Here is a 13,542-nt window from a genome sequence, read left to right on the forward strand (position 1 = left end):
GGGGTTGAGAAGAGTAATATATAGTGAACTTTGTGGAGACATGTCGTGAGGTGTATTTGTAGACAGTGAGTGAGTTTGGGAGGTTTGGTTTATTAAAAGATGAAACTACTGTGTGATTTCCTTGAGTAATTAACGGTATTAAATGAATTCTGATTTCTAGAGATGTAAAAAGGGGGATGCAATTGTTTGAACATTAAATGTTGGTTCTATGGATAGATTAGTGGCAAGTATGAGTGATAGCATAATAAGAGAAGATCCATGGTAAGAAAAAGTGAGATGATGTCGGTAGAAAATAATGGAATTAAGTTTTGGAGCAACAAAGGGGTAACCAGATTGCTAAAGAGTTAGCTAGAAGGGATAAGGAGTTGAACTATTAATTGGTATTATAGAGTGTAAAGAGAAAACAAGGATAAAAGTAAGCTGAGGAAAATGTTCACCGGAGCTATGTGATATAAAGATAAGAAATCATCGAAATATGTGATGGTATCACGAGGATGTTAGCTAAAGGTTATATAGGAGTTTCAGGGCAACATGATTGGCAATGAGTTTCGAGGAATTAAGGGAGTAAGAAGTTGGTGGATTATTGGCACGATACGAGATATTTGGTGGAGAGTTGGATGACAATACAAATAAGATAGCATTTGGAATAATGTTGAGGTAATTTTGTGGATGGGTTTGATGTTCGTTATTTGCAATGTTAACCAAAAATGGTAGAAAAACCATGTTATTTTGATATGAGTGTAAGAGATTTGATATCTGACGCGGTGGCATTGTGGTGTTATCACTAATGGCTAAGAGTGATGGAATATTAGAAAGACGGCAATTCTAAAGAGGTTGATTTGGTAGGGACCTGATTGTTGTGTATGATTGTGAGAGGGTATAAGATGTGGTTAGATGAGGCGGACGTTATTAGTTGAATAGTGAAGGTGTGATTATATTTGGCAGGAAGTGATGGTTGTGCGAATGGGGGAATATGTTATAAGGGGCATATGAGTTAAACTCGGGCGGCAGGTACCCTTTTTCGAGTGGTGACTTACGTGGTCAGGATTGACTAGTTGGTTGTGATTACGGGTCTGTGATTTGTGTAAATGTTTGTGTGAGGTTCTGACCTCACAAGAAGTGGTATGGTATGATAATTATAAAATTGTTTTATGAATGTTCGGTAATATGTATGTTGGACACGGTAATTTAATTTAATGATATCCAAAAAGGTAATAATTTGATTGATTTGACATGGCTAGTTATAATTTTATGTGTATTGATAACACATGTGTATTAGGGAAATGGCAGAGAGGATGTTCATGAGATGCTTATCTGTTTATCCATATAATATGTTGCGTGGTGATTTAATAAAGTGGATTTGAGTAAGTTTTTCTTGTCTGAGAAGTTATGCTAAGTCAGTATTTATGGGAATTGTATGCAGTTGTGATGTCTATCGGTGTGGTTGTGGTGCCTCGGGTGGTGATCCGGGCACGGTACATAGTCTTTGTGATGCGGGTATTTTCGCACTACGGTGTGGCTGTTGGTGGCGGTGTTGTGATGCCATCACCGGTTGTGGTGGAGTAGGCGGGATGATTATGATTCGGGTTTCGAAAGTACATACCAGTTATACATAGATTGTTGTTTTGTTTGATGTTGCTCTCTGCGAGTGTCAGTTTGTGATGATAGACAGTTGTCTTGCTTATTCATGTTTTCTTTACCAGGTTAAGTTGGGAATGAGGTAGAGAATGATGTGAAATAGAGTTGTATATGTTTCGTTGTTGTCATGGGATAGTGATAATCTGTTGATGGGAAACGGTTGTGAGAGGTTGTTACGGTAATTTTGATCTTGTTTTCAGATGAGACATCGGTAGACATGGTAATGGAAAATGATTCGTGGAACATCACTACAAGAAAAACTAAAACAGGCGACCGAAATTTGGCGACTGATATATTTAGTCGCCAAATTGGCGACTGATTTTCAAATTGGCGACTGAAATCAGTCGCCAATTTGGCGATCTTTTTAAAAGGGAATAAAACTTGGCGACGAGAATTAAAATATGGCGGCGATTTATGTGTAGTCGCCAAATTGGCGATGAAATTCGATCGCCAAAATGAATTCGATCGCCAATTTTCTTAGTAGAAACCAGGCTGTCATTTTTCAAAAAAGGAATCTATTTGGTGACCGTGTTTTGAAATTTGGCGACTGATGTTGGGGTAGTCGCCAAATTTGGCGACTGAAAGGCAGTCGCCAAATTGCTTTTCAGTCGCCAAATTTTTTTATAGAAAACAGAAGACCTCTCTCCTGCTTTACTCTTTCGAAACAAAAAAAAAAAAAAAAAAGAGAGGAAAGCAGCGGGCGAAACAGGCGACGACAACAACCACACAACCACACCACCACTTCCACCACCGTGACCACCGTTCTCATTGCCTCCATCACTCTCTTTAATTAGGTTAGTTTTTTTTTGTTTAATTTCAGTTTAATTTGTTTAATTTGTTAGATTAATTTGTAGTTAGTTTGATTAATTTGTGGTTAGTTTGTTAGATTTATTTGTAGTTAGTATGTTAGATTAATTTGTAGTTAGATTTAGTTTAATTTGTGTTTGAATTAAAAGGGAATGATTAAGGGGGTTTGTGTTTAGGTTTAGGGTTATGGGTGGGGGTGGAGGTCGGCCGTGGGTGGTGGCGGTGGGGGAAGGGTGGCCGTGGGTGGTGGCGGTGGGGGAAGGGTGGCCGTGGGTGGTGGCGGTGGGGGAAGGGAATTATTGGTATTATTATTAGTATTAGTATTAGTATTATTATTAGTATTTGTATTATTATTATTATTGTTATTATTATTATTATTATTATTATTATTATTATTATTACTAATTAAACCGCCTTATTATTATTAATGTTAAGCTAAGTGAAACCGTCCTTTGCATTAATGGAATTAGCTAAGTGGAACCGTCTTTTGGATTAAGAGAAATTATCTATTAGCTAAGTAGAACCTTCTTTAGGACTTGATTTTGATAAATTTAGTTTGATAATTCATGTTATTGATGAATTGAGGTAGAATAACCTTGTTATTAATGTTATTTTTGTTTTTCTTTTCTCTTTTCAGGGTTGTCACCGCTGCTGCTAGGCACCACCGTCTGTGATAGTCTGTTGCTTCTTGTTTTCTTTTCATTTTTGCTTTTACTTGATTAGGTAACCTCCTCTTACCAGTTACTTTTTAAATTTACTAATTTTAGTTCAAATTATGTTACGGACTTTAGGATAGAAGCCTTTACTATGTGGTTGAATTGGGCTATTGATTGACTTAATTAATTTAGTACTTGATTGTGTTGGTGTTTGATTTGATGTTGACTTAGTACCCGTTCAAGAATTACTCATTAGGAGTAATTCTTGAATAGTCCCGCTTTTCAGAAGAAGTCTAAGCAAGCATCCCTCAACAAAAGAGGAGGAAAGGAAGACGCCGTGAACGAGCCTACTCATTACGCGGGTTCACGATCGTTCTGGAATCGTATGTTGGGGGTAAGTTTGTCTATTATTTCACACTTTTTTTTTGTTTTCAATGCAACATGTTTATTTTATGTTAGATTTTTTGTTGATTTTCTAACATGTATGTTTTTTTTTTCATTCAGAGAGGAAAGAAGAAGTCACGACCGATTGCGACGGTACGCAACCGAATCTGTTTCTGGACACGCATTCCAGGGTTGACCACAAAGGGGTTAGAACTTGGACTAAGCCAAAAGACAAGCAATTATATGTAAGTTTCCGTAACACTTAATTTTTGTTAATTTATTCTCTTTTAAAATGTCGTATATAAGGTGGTTACCATATTAACTTACAACCATTTGTTTAATATTGTAGGAAGCATTTGAACAAGAAAAAGCCGCCAATCCAGAAACTCCGGATAATGACATATGGTTTAAGTTGGTGGATGGCTTCAAGAAAGGGCACGTGTATGGTACCGGAAGTTCAACACCGGCTTTCTATGAGAAAACGCGTAGGAGATCGACTTGACAATTCCCGGCAACACGTATCAACCGGGAATTATTAGTCAACTTCAAGGTCAAATAAAGGAGCGTGATGAACGTGATGCCAAACGTGATGAAGAATTGCGCCAAATGAAGGAAAGAATGGCAATGTTTGAGACTTGGTGGCAAGGTTGTAACCCCGGAACTCGACCCAACTACGATCCAAATGATCCGCATGGTCCACATGGGGGGAGTGGAGCCGGTGTTGGCTTCCAAGTAGGATGATTTTAGCATGTAAGCTTGTAAAACTTGAACTTTAGACTTGAACATTAGAATCGCTTAGCTTGTAAAACTTTCATTTTCAATATATGAAATGAAGATTGAGAAATTGGGAGGTGTTGGGTTGAAATGTATGGTGTTGTGTGTGTTGAAATTTGGGATGTATGGTGTTGTGGAACATCGGTTTGTATGCAGGTTGTAAATATTTGGCTAGCAATGAAAACGAAAAAAACCACCAAAACTTACAGTAGCTTTGGCGACTGATTTGAAATTTGGCGACTGCAAGTCAGTCGCCAAATTGGCGACTGATACTAAGGTAGTCGCCAATTTGGCGGCGATTTGTAGTCGCCAAATTAAAATCGATCGCTAATTTGCCTCACCAAATCGCTCGTCACCCAAAAAAAGGCGATCGTCTTGGCATTTGGCGACTGCTATTCAGTCGCCAATTTGGCGACTACCTTGAATCAGTCGCCAAATTGGCGACTACCCCATCCGTCGCCATTTCAATCATTTGGCGACTGAAAAATCAGTCGCCAAATTTGGCGACCGACTTTAGTCGCCAAAGCTAGAAAAGGCGACTAAGGTCCGCGACTGACCTTTGGCGACTGATTTCAGTCGCCAAATTGATTTTGGCGACTGATTTCAGTCGCCAAAATCAGTCGCCTGTTTTAATTCTTTTTGTAGTGCATGTGTTGTAATGAGCTGAAAGCGGCAGGTAGTTCATAATCTTTCGTTGAGACAGTGAGTGTAGGGTGTTGGGGAAATTAGTGTCATGTTAAGTTGTGTATGAATTTTGCGGTAATGAAAGAAAGAACTTGAGGATCTAGTGTGCGTGTACGTAACGAGTGCGGACCGTGAGTTATGCTTCTGGGAGATAAGTGCCTTACGTAGAGAGGTATGTTGTTTGGCAGTAATAATGAAGAGTGGGTATGGTGATTTGCTACGAGTTTATGGTATAAGTTAGGTGCGCTGCCGAATGAGTTGAGGAATGGGAAATGTTTATGTATGGGAGCCTTGGATATAAGAATGGTGAGTGTTTGGTTTATAGACGGTTATCTTTGACATGTGGTGGTACAGAGGGTAATGAGATATAGATTGATATGGTTTGGTATTAGTGAGTTACGGGGACGTAACATTTGCCTTAAGAGGAGTAGGATGCGATAAAACAGATTTTGATGGTTGTACATATGGGAATATATTCGGAAGTTGAGTCTTGATGTAGAATAAAAGATCGATTCGTGTTGTGGGTGATTTTATTAAAGGTCATGACCGTGCTTGTAGGAGCGTGATGTTTAGGAGTGTGAGAATATTTCGCTAGTATTGTGATTGGATGATGAGTTACGAGTGTGAGTAAACTTCGAGGACGAAGTTCCTTTTTAGGGTGGTAGAATGTAACATCCCGTTTGATGTCTATGAGTGTCTTGGTATTGGATTTGATAGTTGGTGATATTATGGAGCTAGCAGCATTAGAGGATGGTAGTTGGTTATGTATGGAGTTGGTGTCGTGAGAGATATATATGTGGACATGTGGTAGATACGATATAGTGAGTCATGTTTTGGAAGTAAACATAGTTGGTGGAGTGGGTGTTAAGAGTTCTTGTTCTATGTTCGGTCGAGTTCTTGAGTCCTTAGCTAAGTTGTTGTGTCTTGGTCGAGTCTGTATGGTTGTTTTTATGTATGGGTTGAACTTCGGGGACGAAGTTCCTTTTAAAGAGGGAAGACTGTAATACTCCGTATTTACAAGTCTTGGGGTACTCTATCGAGTAGCCCTTACTCTGTCGAGTAAGGGTAAGTTGCGAGATAAAATTGTTTCTGACCTGTTGGGTACTCGATCGAGTAGCTGGGTTACTCGATCGAGTAAGGGGGTACTCGATCGAGTACCTTGGGTACTCGATCGAGTGTCCGGTTTTACGGGGAGTTTTCTCGGGTTTTGTTAATTATGCGATTAGGGTATTTAACATAGTCGTCATTGTTTTAAATCACTTTTACAAAACCTAAAACCCTGTTTAAGAGAGAAAGCAACCAGTTCATCTTCCTAATCGCATCCGTAGCAATTCCCGGAGTTCAGACGGTCAGTTCTTGTGGTTATCCGTATCGTTGAGTTCCCTGCGTCGAGGGTAAGCTTTTAATATAATTTTTATAATGTTTTGTTAAGTTTGGTTAAACCCTAATTTAGAGATTGGGGGTTTTGTGTGTAGTTTGTGATGTGTAGCCTCTATGTGTTATATGATAGGAGGAGGGTTCGTAGAAGAGACTTTTGATACAAATTTGATACTTTGTCCTGATTTGTTGTGCTTTCCGGTAGGATTTCTACTCGGTATTAGTCCCATAATGGGATATTGGTGATGTGTTGTACTTGGTTGTTTGATATGATGATTGTCTTTGTGTTTGTGGGCATGTGATTGCTTGTTGATGGTTCTCGAGATGCGTTCTCGGGTGAGTGGGGTCACTTGCGGGAGTGACTTCACGCCCTAGTTTCGCCCTTCGTGGAACCCGCCACGGAAGGGATGTGCACATTAATGGACAGGGTTATCGCTCGGTATGATGAGCGGGGCTTAGGTGGGAAGGCTGCGGTCCCCCACTGGCGGTGGTCCAGTGGACGATCAATGATTGAGGTGATTGGAGTTGGTTGGTTGTGTGTGTGTGATTAAGGCGTCATTTTATCTTATTGTTGATATATGTATTGAATTGTGTGATTAGTCTCGACCGTTTAAATGTTTTAAAAGCGTGGTGATCCATTTAGGGGTGGTGGCGATTATTGAGCGGTGTGATATGACGCGTATGGGATAGGCCGGATGAGTCATCACGTGGCGGTTAGAAGTCTTCCATTTGTGTCGACGAAGTCTAGTAGCTTTGATAGTTTTAGTTGTAGACCGTATGAGAACCTTGTAATTCCTTTTATTAGTTTTGGTTATAACATGTAATCGCTTAATCTATAATTACTTTAAAAGTACGTTTCTTCATTGTCTTATGATATTCAAGACCTCGAACCGAGAGATGGTAGTATCCTTATACCTGAGTGGTCCTGGTAAGGCACTTGGAGTATGGGGGTGTTACATTTATTGTAAGGGTCTTTTAGTTGTCGGAGTAGATCACTAAAAGAAAGCAATAAAAAGGTAGATTGGACGTAGACACTTGAGTTTGTTGCCGAACCAATTCAAAAATCTCGTGTTCAATTGTTTCACTTTATTTCTGCTGCAATTTATTTTGTTTGTTTGTTTTGCTTTGGTAAACCTTCGAGAATATTAAATCATCTTGTCACATTTGAGTGCCTGATCGTATTCCACAAACCGAGACAAATAAATACATCGAACGATTATTCTTTTTACATCTTCAAAGAACATTCATCGTGATCTTGTTTAGTCTCAATATTATTCAAAGTATCTCCTCATCTCTTTTGTCATCGTAACTCACTTTAATTGATAAAGTTGAAGTTATAAATTTTTAAATAAGACCTACAATTCACCCCTCCCCTCTTAGGATTTGAATCCATAAACTCAACAACTATCGCTTTTTAATGCTAAATCTGTTTCTTGAATTTGTATTTATCATTACCGAATTAATTATATGACCATAAATAAGTTGTCAGGTGGTATATCGTTGCATGATTATTTGGAGTGGACAGAACTAGTGGGTAATCTTGTGTTCCACGGTAGACGTTTGAGACGAACAACATAAATAACATAGGCTCAGTGTCAGACCCTCAGCAAAGCACAGATTCTTACACACAACAAAGAAGAGAGAGAAAGAGTTGTGATTATCCGACGGAGGAGCTTCAAAAATCAGCCAACCATGGAGTATAACAAATCTGGGTAATCTTTATAATCATTGAAATTTTAATCTTCCTTTCTAATTCATATTTTTTTTTTTTTTAAATTGATTAGTGCATGTATTTTTTTTGTAATCCAATTATTTGACCGCTTTTTGGTATTGATTTTGATTTGGTTTGTAATCAGAAAGATTCCGCAGTTGAGAAGTTTGAACTGGCAGATTAAGGTTCTTTCATTGTTAATTGGGTTCAATTCTTCTATGTCCTCAATTTTATGGATGATCTGAGTTATGAAGCTGTTTCGAAAGTTTAATTGGGTTCAAAATTATTGATAACTTTAATAGTTGCAGTTTTAATGATTTTATTTGCTAATTTGTGTTGGATTCTGAGGTTATTTTAATTGATTTCGTCTCTTTTTCTCTATTTTGTATGGCTACTGTGTTTCGTTGAATAACATAGCATTTCACTGCTAGGTTTTTAGATTGTTTGCATTTCAAATATCAATTGGGCAAATTTCTAAGGAATACGATTAATCTATAATAGGCGAATTCGAGAAAATCTCTTTGTAAACTATTCTTGTATACCCCTTCTGCGTTTGCTTTGTATCATCTATGATGAATCTCAGCCCTTGTGGAGTCGTCATTCTAGACGTGGCAACGTACAATTGTCCAAGACTAAACACCGACTTTGCTTGAGGGACTGCCCTTGACTCTTATTATGGTCATATAATTAACAAAGTCTCTCGTTGTATAGTGATGTTTCAGAATAATTTTCTCACAAATTGACGGGTGACATTATGGTCTTTATATACTGTGTGTGTGTGTGTGTGTGAATTTCTATTTCACTAAGCTTAAGAAATATGAGGGCTGAGATAAGATTTCACCATCAGTTTTTGACGCCTCTCCTCTCAACCTATCTCATACCAAATTTCTATGAAATTCTAACGCCTTTGTCTAAATGTATCCCAGTTGCCAGAAACGGGCAACAGTTGTAGGACCACTAGCCGAGAAGATTTCAAAGTTGAAGCTCGGTGAAACCATGAGTTGTCTAATGGTTAAGGATGGTGACACTTATAAAATTATGGCACCCGAAGATCTTCCGATTTGCACAAGAAATGTTATACAACAAATGTTAATTCCTTACTCGGATCCATTTATTGTCCTTGGGGATCGCCTCACGGAATTGCACGGGAGCGTTGTATATCAGATCGATGAGGACTCTGTTTTGCGAGCTATGAAGGTTCGTGACTGTGTGACGATAAAGTACGAGTCAGAGAAGCATATATCTCTAAATTGGGACGCTGGCCAAATTAGTGATATTATATCTACCTCAATTTTGAGTAATCTAATAAGTCTGAACCAAGAGAAGTTGGACAACATGAACTACGTGTCCGATTCACTATCATGGGAAGCGAGAAAACAGAAGAATAAGGATAAAGCCATCCATGACATTCTGCTATCCTTGTTCGGAGTTGTGAAACTTGAAGATGAGAAGTTTGTGATAATGGTTGAGAACAATGTGGCTTATATCGACAAAGAAAGCGGTGATGTTGAGAGTGAGAATGAAGGGCTCAAAGAAAGATTTACAAAATTATACAAACAAATCCGCAACCATGTTGCCGTATTGAATAATTCTTATCTGTGTCTAATGATGTCTCCCTGGATACCGTCAACCATATGGGAAGACGACGGTACAACAGTAAAGGTATGTTAATGCTGTAAAATGCCTTCTTTGCTGTTAAATTATGTTTTGTTTGCTTTTAATGCCCTTTTTTCTGCTTTAATTGCTGTTTTTCGCTGTAATTTCTATTTTTTTTTTTTGCTGTAAATGCCACTGCTTTTTTTTTTTTTTTTTTTTTTTTAAAGGCTGTTCTTGTACTATAAAATGCCTTATTTGCTGGCTGTAACCTGGGCTTGGGTGGCAGTTGCATAGCCCTAGCCTGCTAGCCAGCACTCATATATGACTGCTAAGGGAGCACTACTTATAAGTTTACGTAGAATACAGTTATTTAGTAGGACAACTGATATGGTGTACATTACTTGATGCTGTATTTGGTTTACTTAGGGGAGGTGGTCGCGGTTGCGTCTATTGGTCTTAGATACATCAAATTGATCACTCTTCCTTTGGTGATATGCTTTTTAATTATCTTCTTTCTTTCTTCATCTTAATTAACGAAAGTTATAATAAAGTGTATTGTGCTTATATATTTTAGATGGAAGCTGAAATAGCACTTTCTAGGGAAGATCAAAGTGCCTTCAGACAGGATTCATCTTAAGGTGCAAGAACCAGAACCTCTGGAGGTGATGGAAATATTAGGACGAAAAAAATTTTCGTTGGAGGATTGCCCCCTACTCTAACAGACGAAGAGTTCCGTCAATATTTTGAGAATTTTGGGCAAGTGACTGCTGCTGACATAATGTATGATCAGACAACTCGACAACCGCGCGGTTTTGGATTCATATCTTTCGATACTGAGGATGCGGCCGACAGGGTATTGCAGAAGAATTTTCATGTTTTGAATGGAAAGGATGTAGAAGTTAAACGGGCTGTCCCTAAGAATGCAAATTCTGGTAGTGGCAACCGTAGAGGTTATCAGAACTATGCCTCTTAAGAGGCAATTGAAGTTCATATGAGAATCTTATGGATGGAAGTTGATACATGCAGCCACAAAGTGCGAGCTTTTTGTCATACCCAGGCTATAATGCCGCTGGATATGGTGGGGGCTATGGTACTTCAACAGGAAGTTACGATGGTTATGGGGGTTATGGTTGTGCTTCTGGAGGTGCTGCAGGTGCTTCTGGAGGTTACGGTGGCGGACTCCCAAGTACTATGAAAGCTGCCTGGAGCAACCGAACTGCTTATTATGGGTCTTCTAGGTATGGTGCTGGTTACGGGCCCACTGTAGGGTATGGAAGTGGTGCTTCTGCACAAACAGGTGAGGCACCTGGTGGGGGTCCTGGGTATGGCAACCAAGCATTTGGTGGTGGTTATGGAGCTAGTGGATGGATATGTGTCTGTTGGTGGTCGTTAGGAAGTGGACCAGACGGATACGTTCGTCTTAAATGAGAATGTGTGGGAGTAGTCACGTATCATTTCTTGTCCGTGGGAGTAGTTCTACTCTTGAGCAACCGTCTTAAATAAGAATTTGTGTTTCAAGGGACCTAACTACCTAAGGATCTAGTCCGACGAATGTATAATAATAATAATGTAGAATGTAAAATAATATTTAGAATGTATGGTAGGTTGTTGCAATATTTAGAATGTATAATAATAATAATAATAATAATAATAAGGGTTATTTCATAATAATAATGGTGGTATGTAATAATCACTCCATCCTATTAATAATCCCAATTAAATTCAATCTAACCACCACATCTTCTAATAACGAATTAGCTGATATTTTAAGATGTTTATGTGTATGAAATAAACCAATTACTTGATTTAACACTTGAAAATATTACATATAAACATCACATATACCAGCTAGGTTGTCCAAAAATTATCAAATATTACAATATAAACTTCACAAAATACTTCACAAAATATCATCTGGTTCGTTATTGGAAGGTATGATAATTAGGTTGGATTTACTTGGGATTATTAATAGAATGGAGTAATTATTGCAGACCATCCATAAGATGAATTATTGTTATGAAATAACCCTAATAATAATTTGATCAACAATATGCATTTAACGTATCTATCCGGTGTTATATATTCAAATTATCAAAAAAATATGAAGAAATTTAATTAGTCTAGACGTTAGAGTTTTGCATTTTTACTTTTTGATAGAATTAAATTTAGAGGCGTTAGTTTTGAGTTAGGGGTATGCAAATAAAAAATCATTTTACAAAAAGTAAAGTGATTACTCAAAACTGTATTGCGAAAATAAAGTACATATACTCGTATAGAATGGTATGATACTCTTTAAGACAATTCTTTGACATCTTTTAACACCAATAAAGCTTAGGCAAATAGGTAAGATGAAGGCACTTTCAATACTAAACTAGTTTTATCTCCCGTGAATATCACGGGGCTTGTTATGGACATTATTTTTCTTTTATTATTAAAAGTAATCTCTCGCGGGATAGGAAATGGGATGGTTTATGAGCTCGGGGACAAAAAAGCATGAACACCAAAAGGCAAAAGCAGTCTATACTATAATATCGAAAGGACACATGAAGTTCTTAAAAAATGGAAAAAATATGAAAGTTGTTGCTATTTCTATTTTACGAGTCACCATTAAGAGAATACTACTTTGCACTAAGTACTATGTCTCATACTCTCATATAACTATTTACAAATAAAAAAATAATATTGTATTAAAAAAAATTGTATGTTTTGCTTTGCCAGTTTTGCCACAAAGAAATGATATTCATGAAGACATATTGTAGCAAATATATGTTGGCTAAGATTTAATGATGTCCCGCAAAAGCCATTCACTTGTTTACGTCAACAACCTACAATACATAGTGGTACATTATTAATTAGATCAATTATCATCACTTAACAAACACTTATAACTTCAACGAAACTCGGATGAACAAACTTCTCCTCAATATATAGCCTGTAAAAACAATTTCATTACCTATAGACATCTCTACATACACAATAATTATACGCCTTGTGTGAAAACTACAATATTTAGAGGAAACAACCCCAACCAAATAAGAGACTGGATCAAACTATAATCATGGATATGAGTCTATTAAGAAAGATAGGTAAATTCCAAGTAAAATAAATATTAAAAGGAACCAATAAATGTAACTTACCATTTCTACATCCATAAACAGTTAGACATGGACAAAGGTGTCAAGAAAATTGGGAGAGTAGGAAAATTGACTCCAAATTTAGGATTAGAAAATGAGGAATATATATGGAAAAGCGAATTTCAATAGTAGGGTTTCATAAATTCTACCCTTGTAAATACATCTTAATTCTCTTTTTATGGCATGTTAATACACAATATCAATGAGGTTGGGAAGCTAAGAGTGCAAAACGTAAGTTTAGCAATTTATTTTTAATGTAATTTATGGAGGTATATTGATATATATGATAGGTGGCAAGCAGCTAAGGTGTGACACGTGGCATTTCAATGGAGGCTCAAGATGCCTTTTTATGTTATTATTATATAGATACTCCTTCTGTATGAAATATGAACATAGCTGATCGAAAATACCCTTAATTGAGACGTCGTGTAAGAACACTGCCTTAAGTCAGTTAGACTCCCACACAGGTGCTCCTTCGGTTCCTTGGTCACCAACTCCAGGGTTAACGTCTCCTTCCGCACAATGGTGCACTCCACAGACGGAAGTGGGAATTATTCTCAATAAGTCAAAATATAGAAGAGAAGAGAAGGGAAGAAATGTTTGTGTATTTTCTAATGGTGTAAAGCTGTAAGAGTAGAGCATTTTATAGGCAAGAAAATAAGCTCCAACAGTCACATTGGATGCCAAAAGATATGAAGATTAATGGTCATAAAACCAGTAATCAATAGCAATAAAATTGTATATTAAGTACATTTATTATTGTGTAATAATATTCCAACGA

At 37.4% G+C, this 13,542-nt stretch overlaps 1 protein-coding gene across 1 annotated transcript; it reads left to right on the forward strand.

Annotated features, from left to right (window-relative positions):
• Positions 1-7,862: 7,862 nt before the first annotated feature.
• Positions 7,863-11,243, forward strand: LOC141592558 (cleavage and polyadenylation specificity factor subunit 3-I-like). The gene is made up of 3 exons (XM_074413291.1): positions 7,863-8,032; positions 8,958-9,693; positions 10,202-11,243. Exons 1-3 carry the CDS (start codon positions 8,013-8,015, stop codon positions 10,262-10,264), a joined length of 819 nt encoding a protein of 272 aa, XP_074269392.1. The 5' UTR covers positions 7,863-8,012; the 3' UTR covers positions 10,265-11,243.
• Positions 11,244-13,542: the final 2,299 nt, after the last annotated feature.

The sequence above is a fragment of the Silene latifolia genome, chromosome 7 (genome assembly GCF_048544455.1).
Source record: "Silene latifolia isolate original U9 population chromosome 7, ASM4854445v1, whole genome shotgun sequence".
In the NCBI taxonomy this organism is placed as follows: domain Eukaryota; kingdom Viridiplantae; phylum Streptophyta; class Magnoliopsida; order Caryophyllales; family Caryophyllaceae; genus Silene; species Silene latifolia.

Coding starts and splice junctions, on each gene's coding strand:
- LOC141592558 (XM_074413291.1), top strand. CDS start 8,013: ATGGAGTATAACAAATCTGG. Junction 8,033..8,957: donor ATGGAGTATAACAAATCTGG/GTAATCTTTATA, acceptor AATGTATCCCAG/TTGCCAGAAACGGGCAACAG. Junction 9,694..10,201: donor ACGACGGTACAACAGTAAAG/GTATGTTAATGC, acceptor TATATATTTTAG/ATGGAAGCTGAAATAGCACT.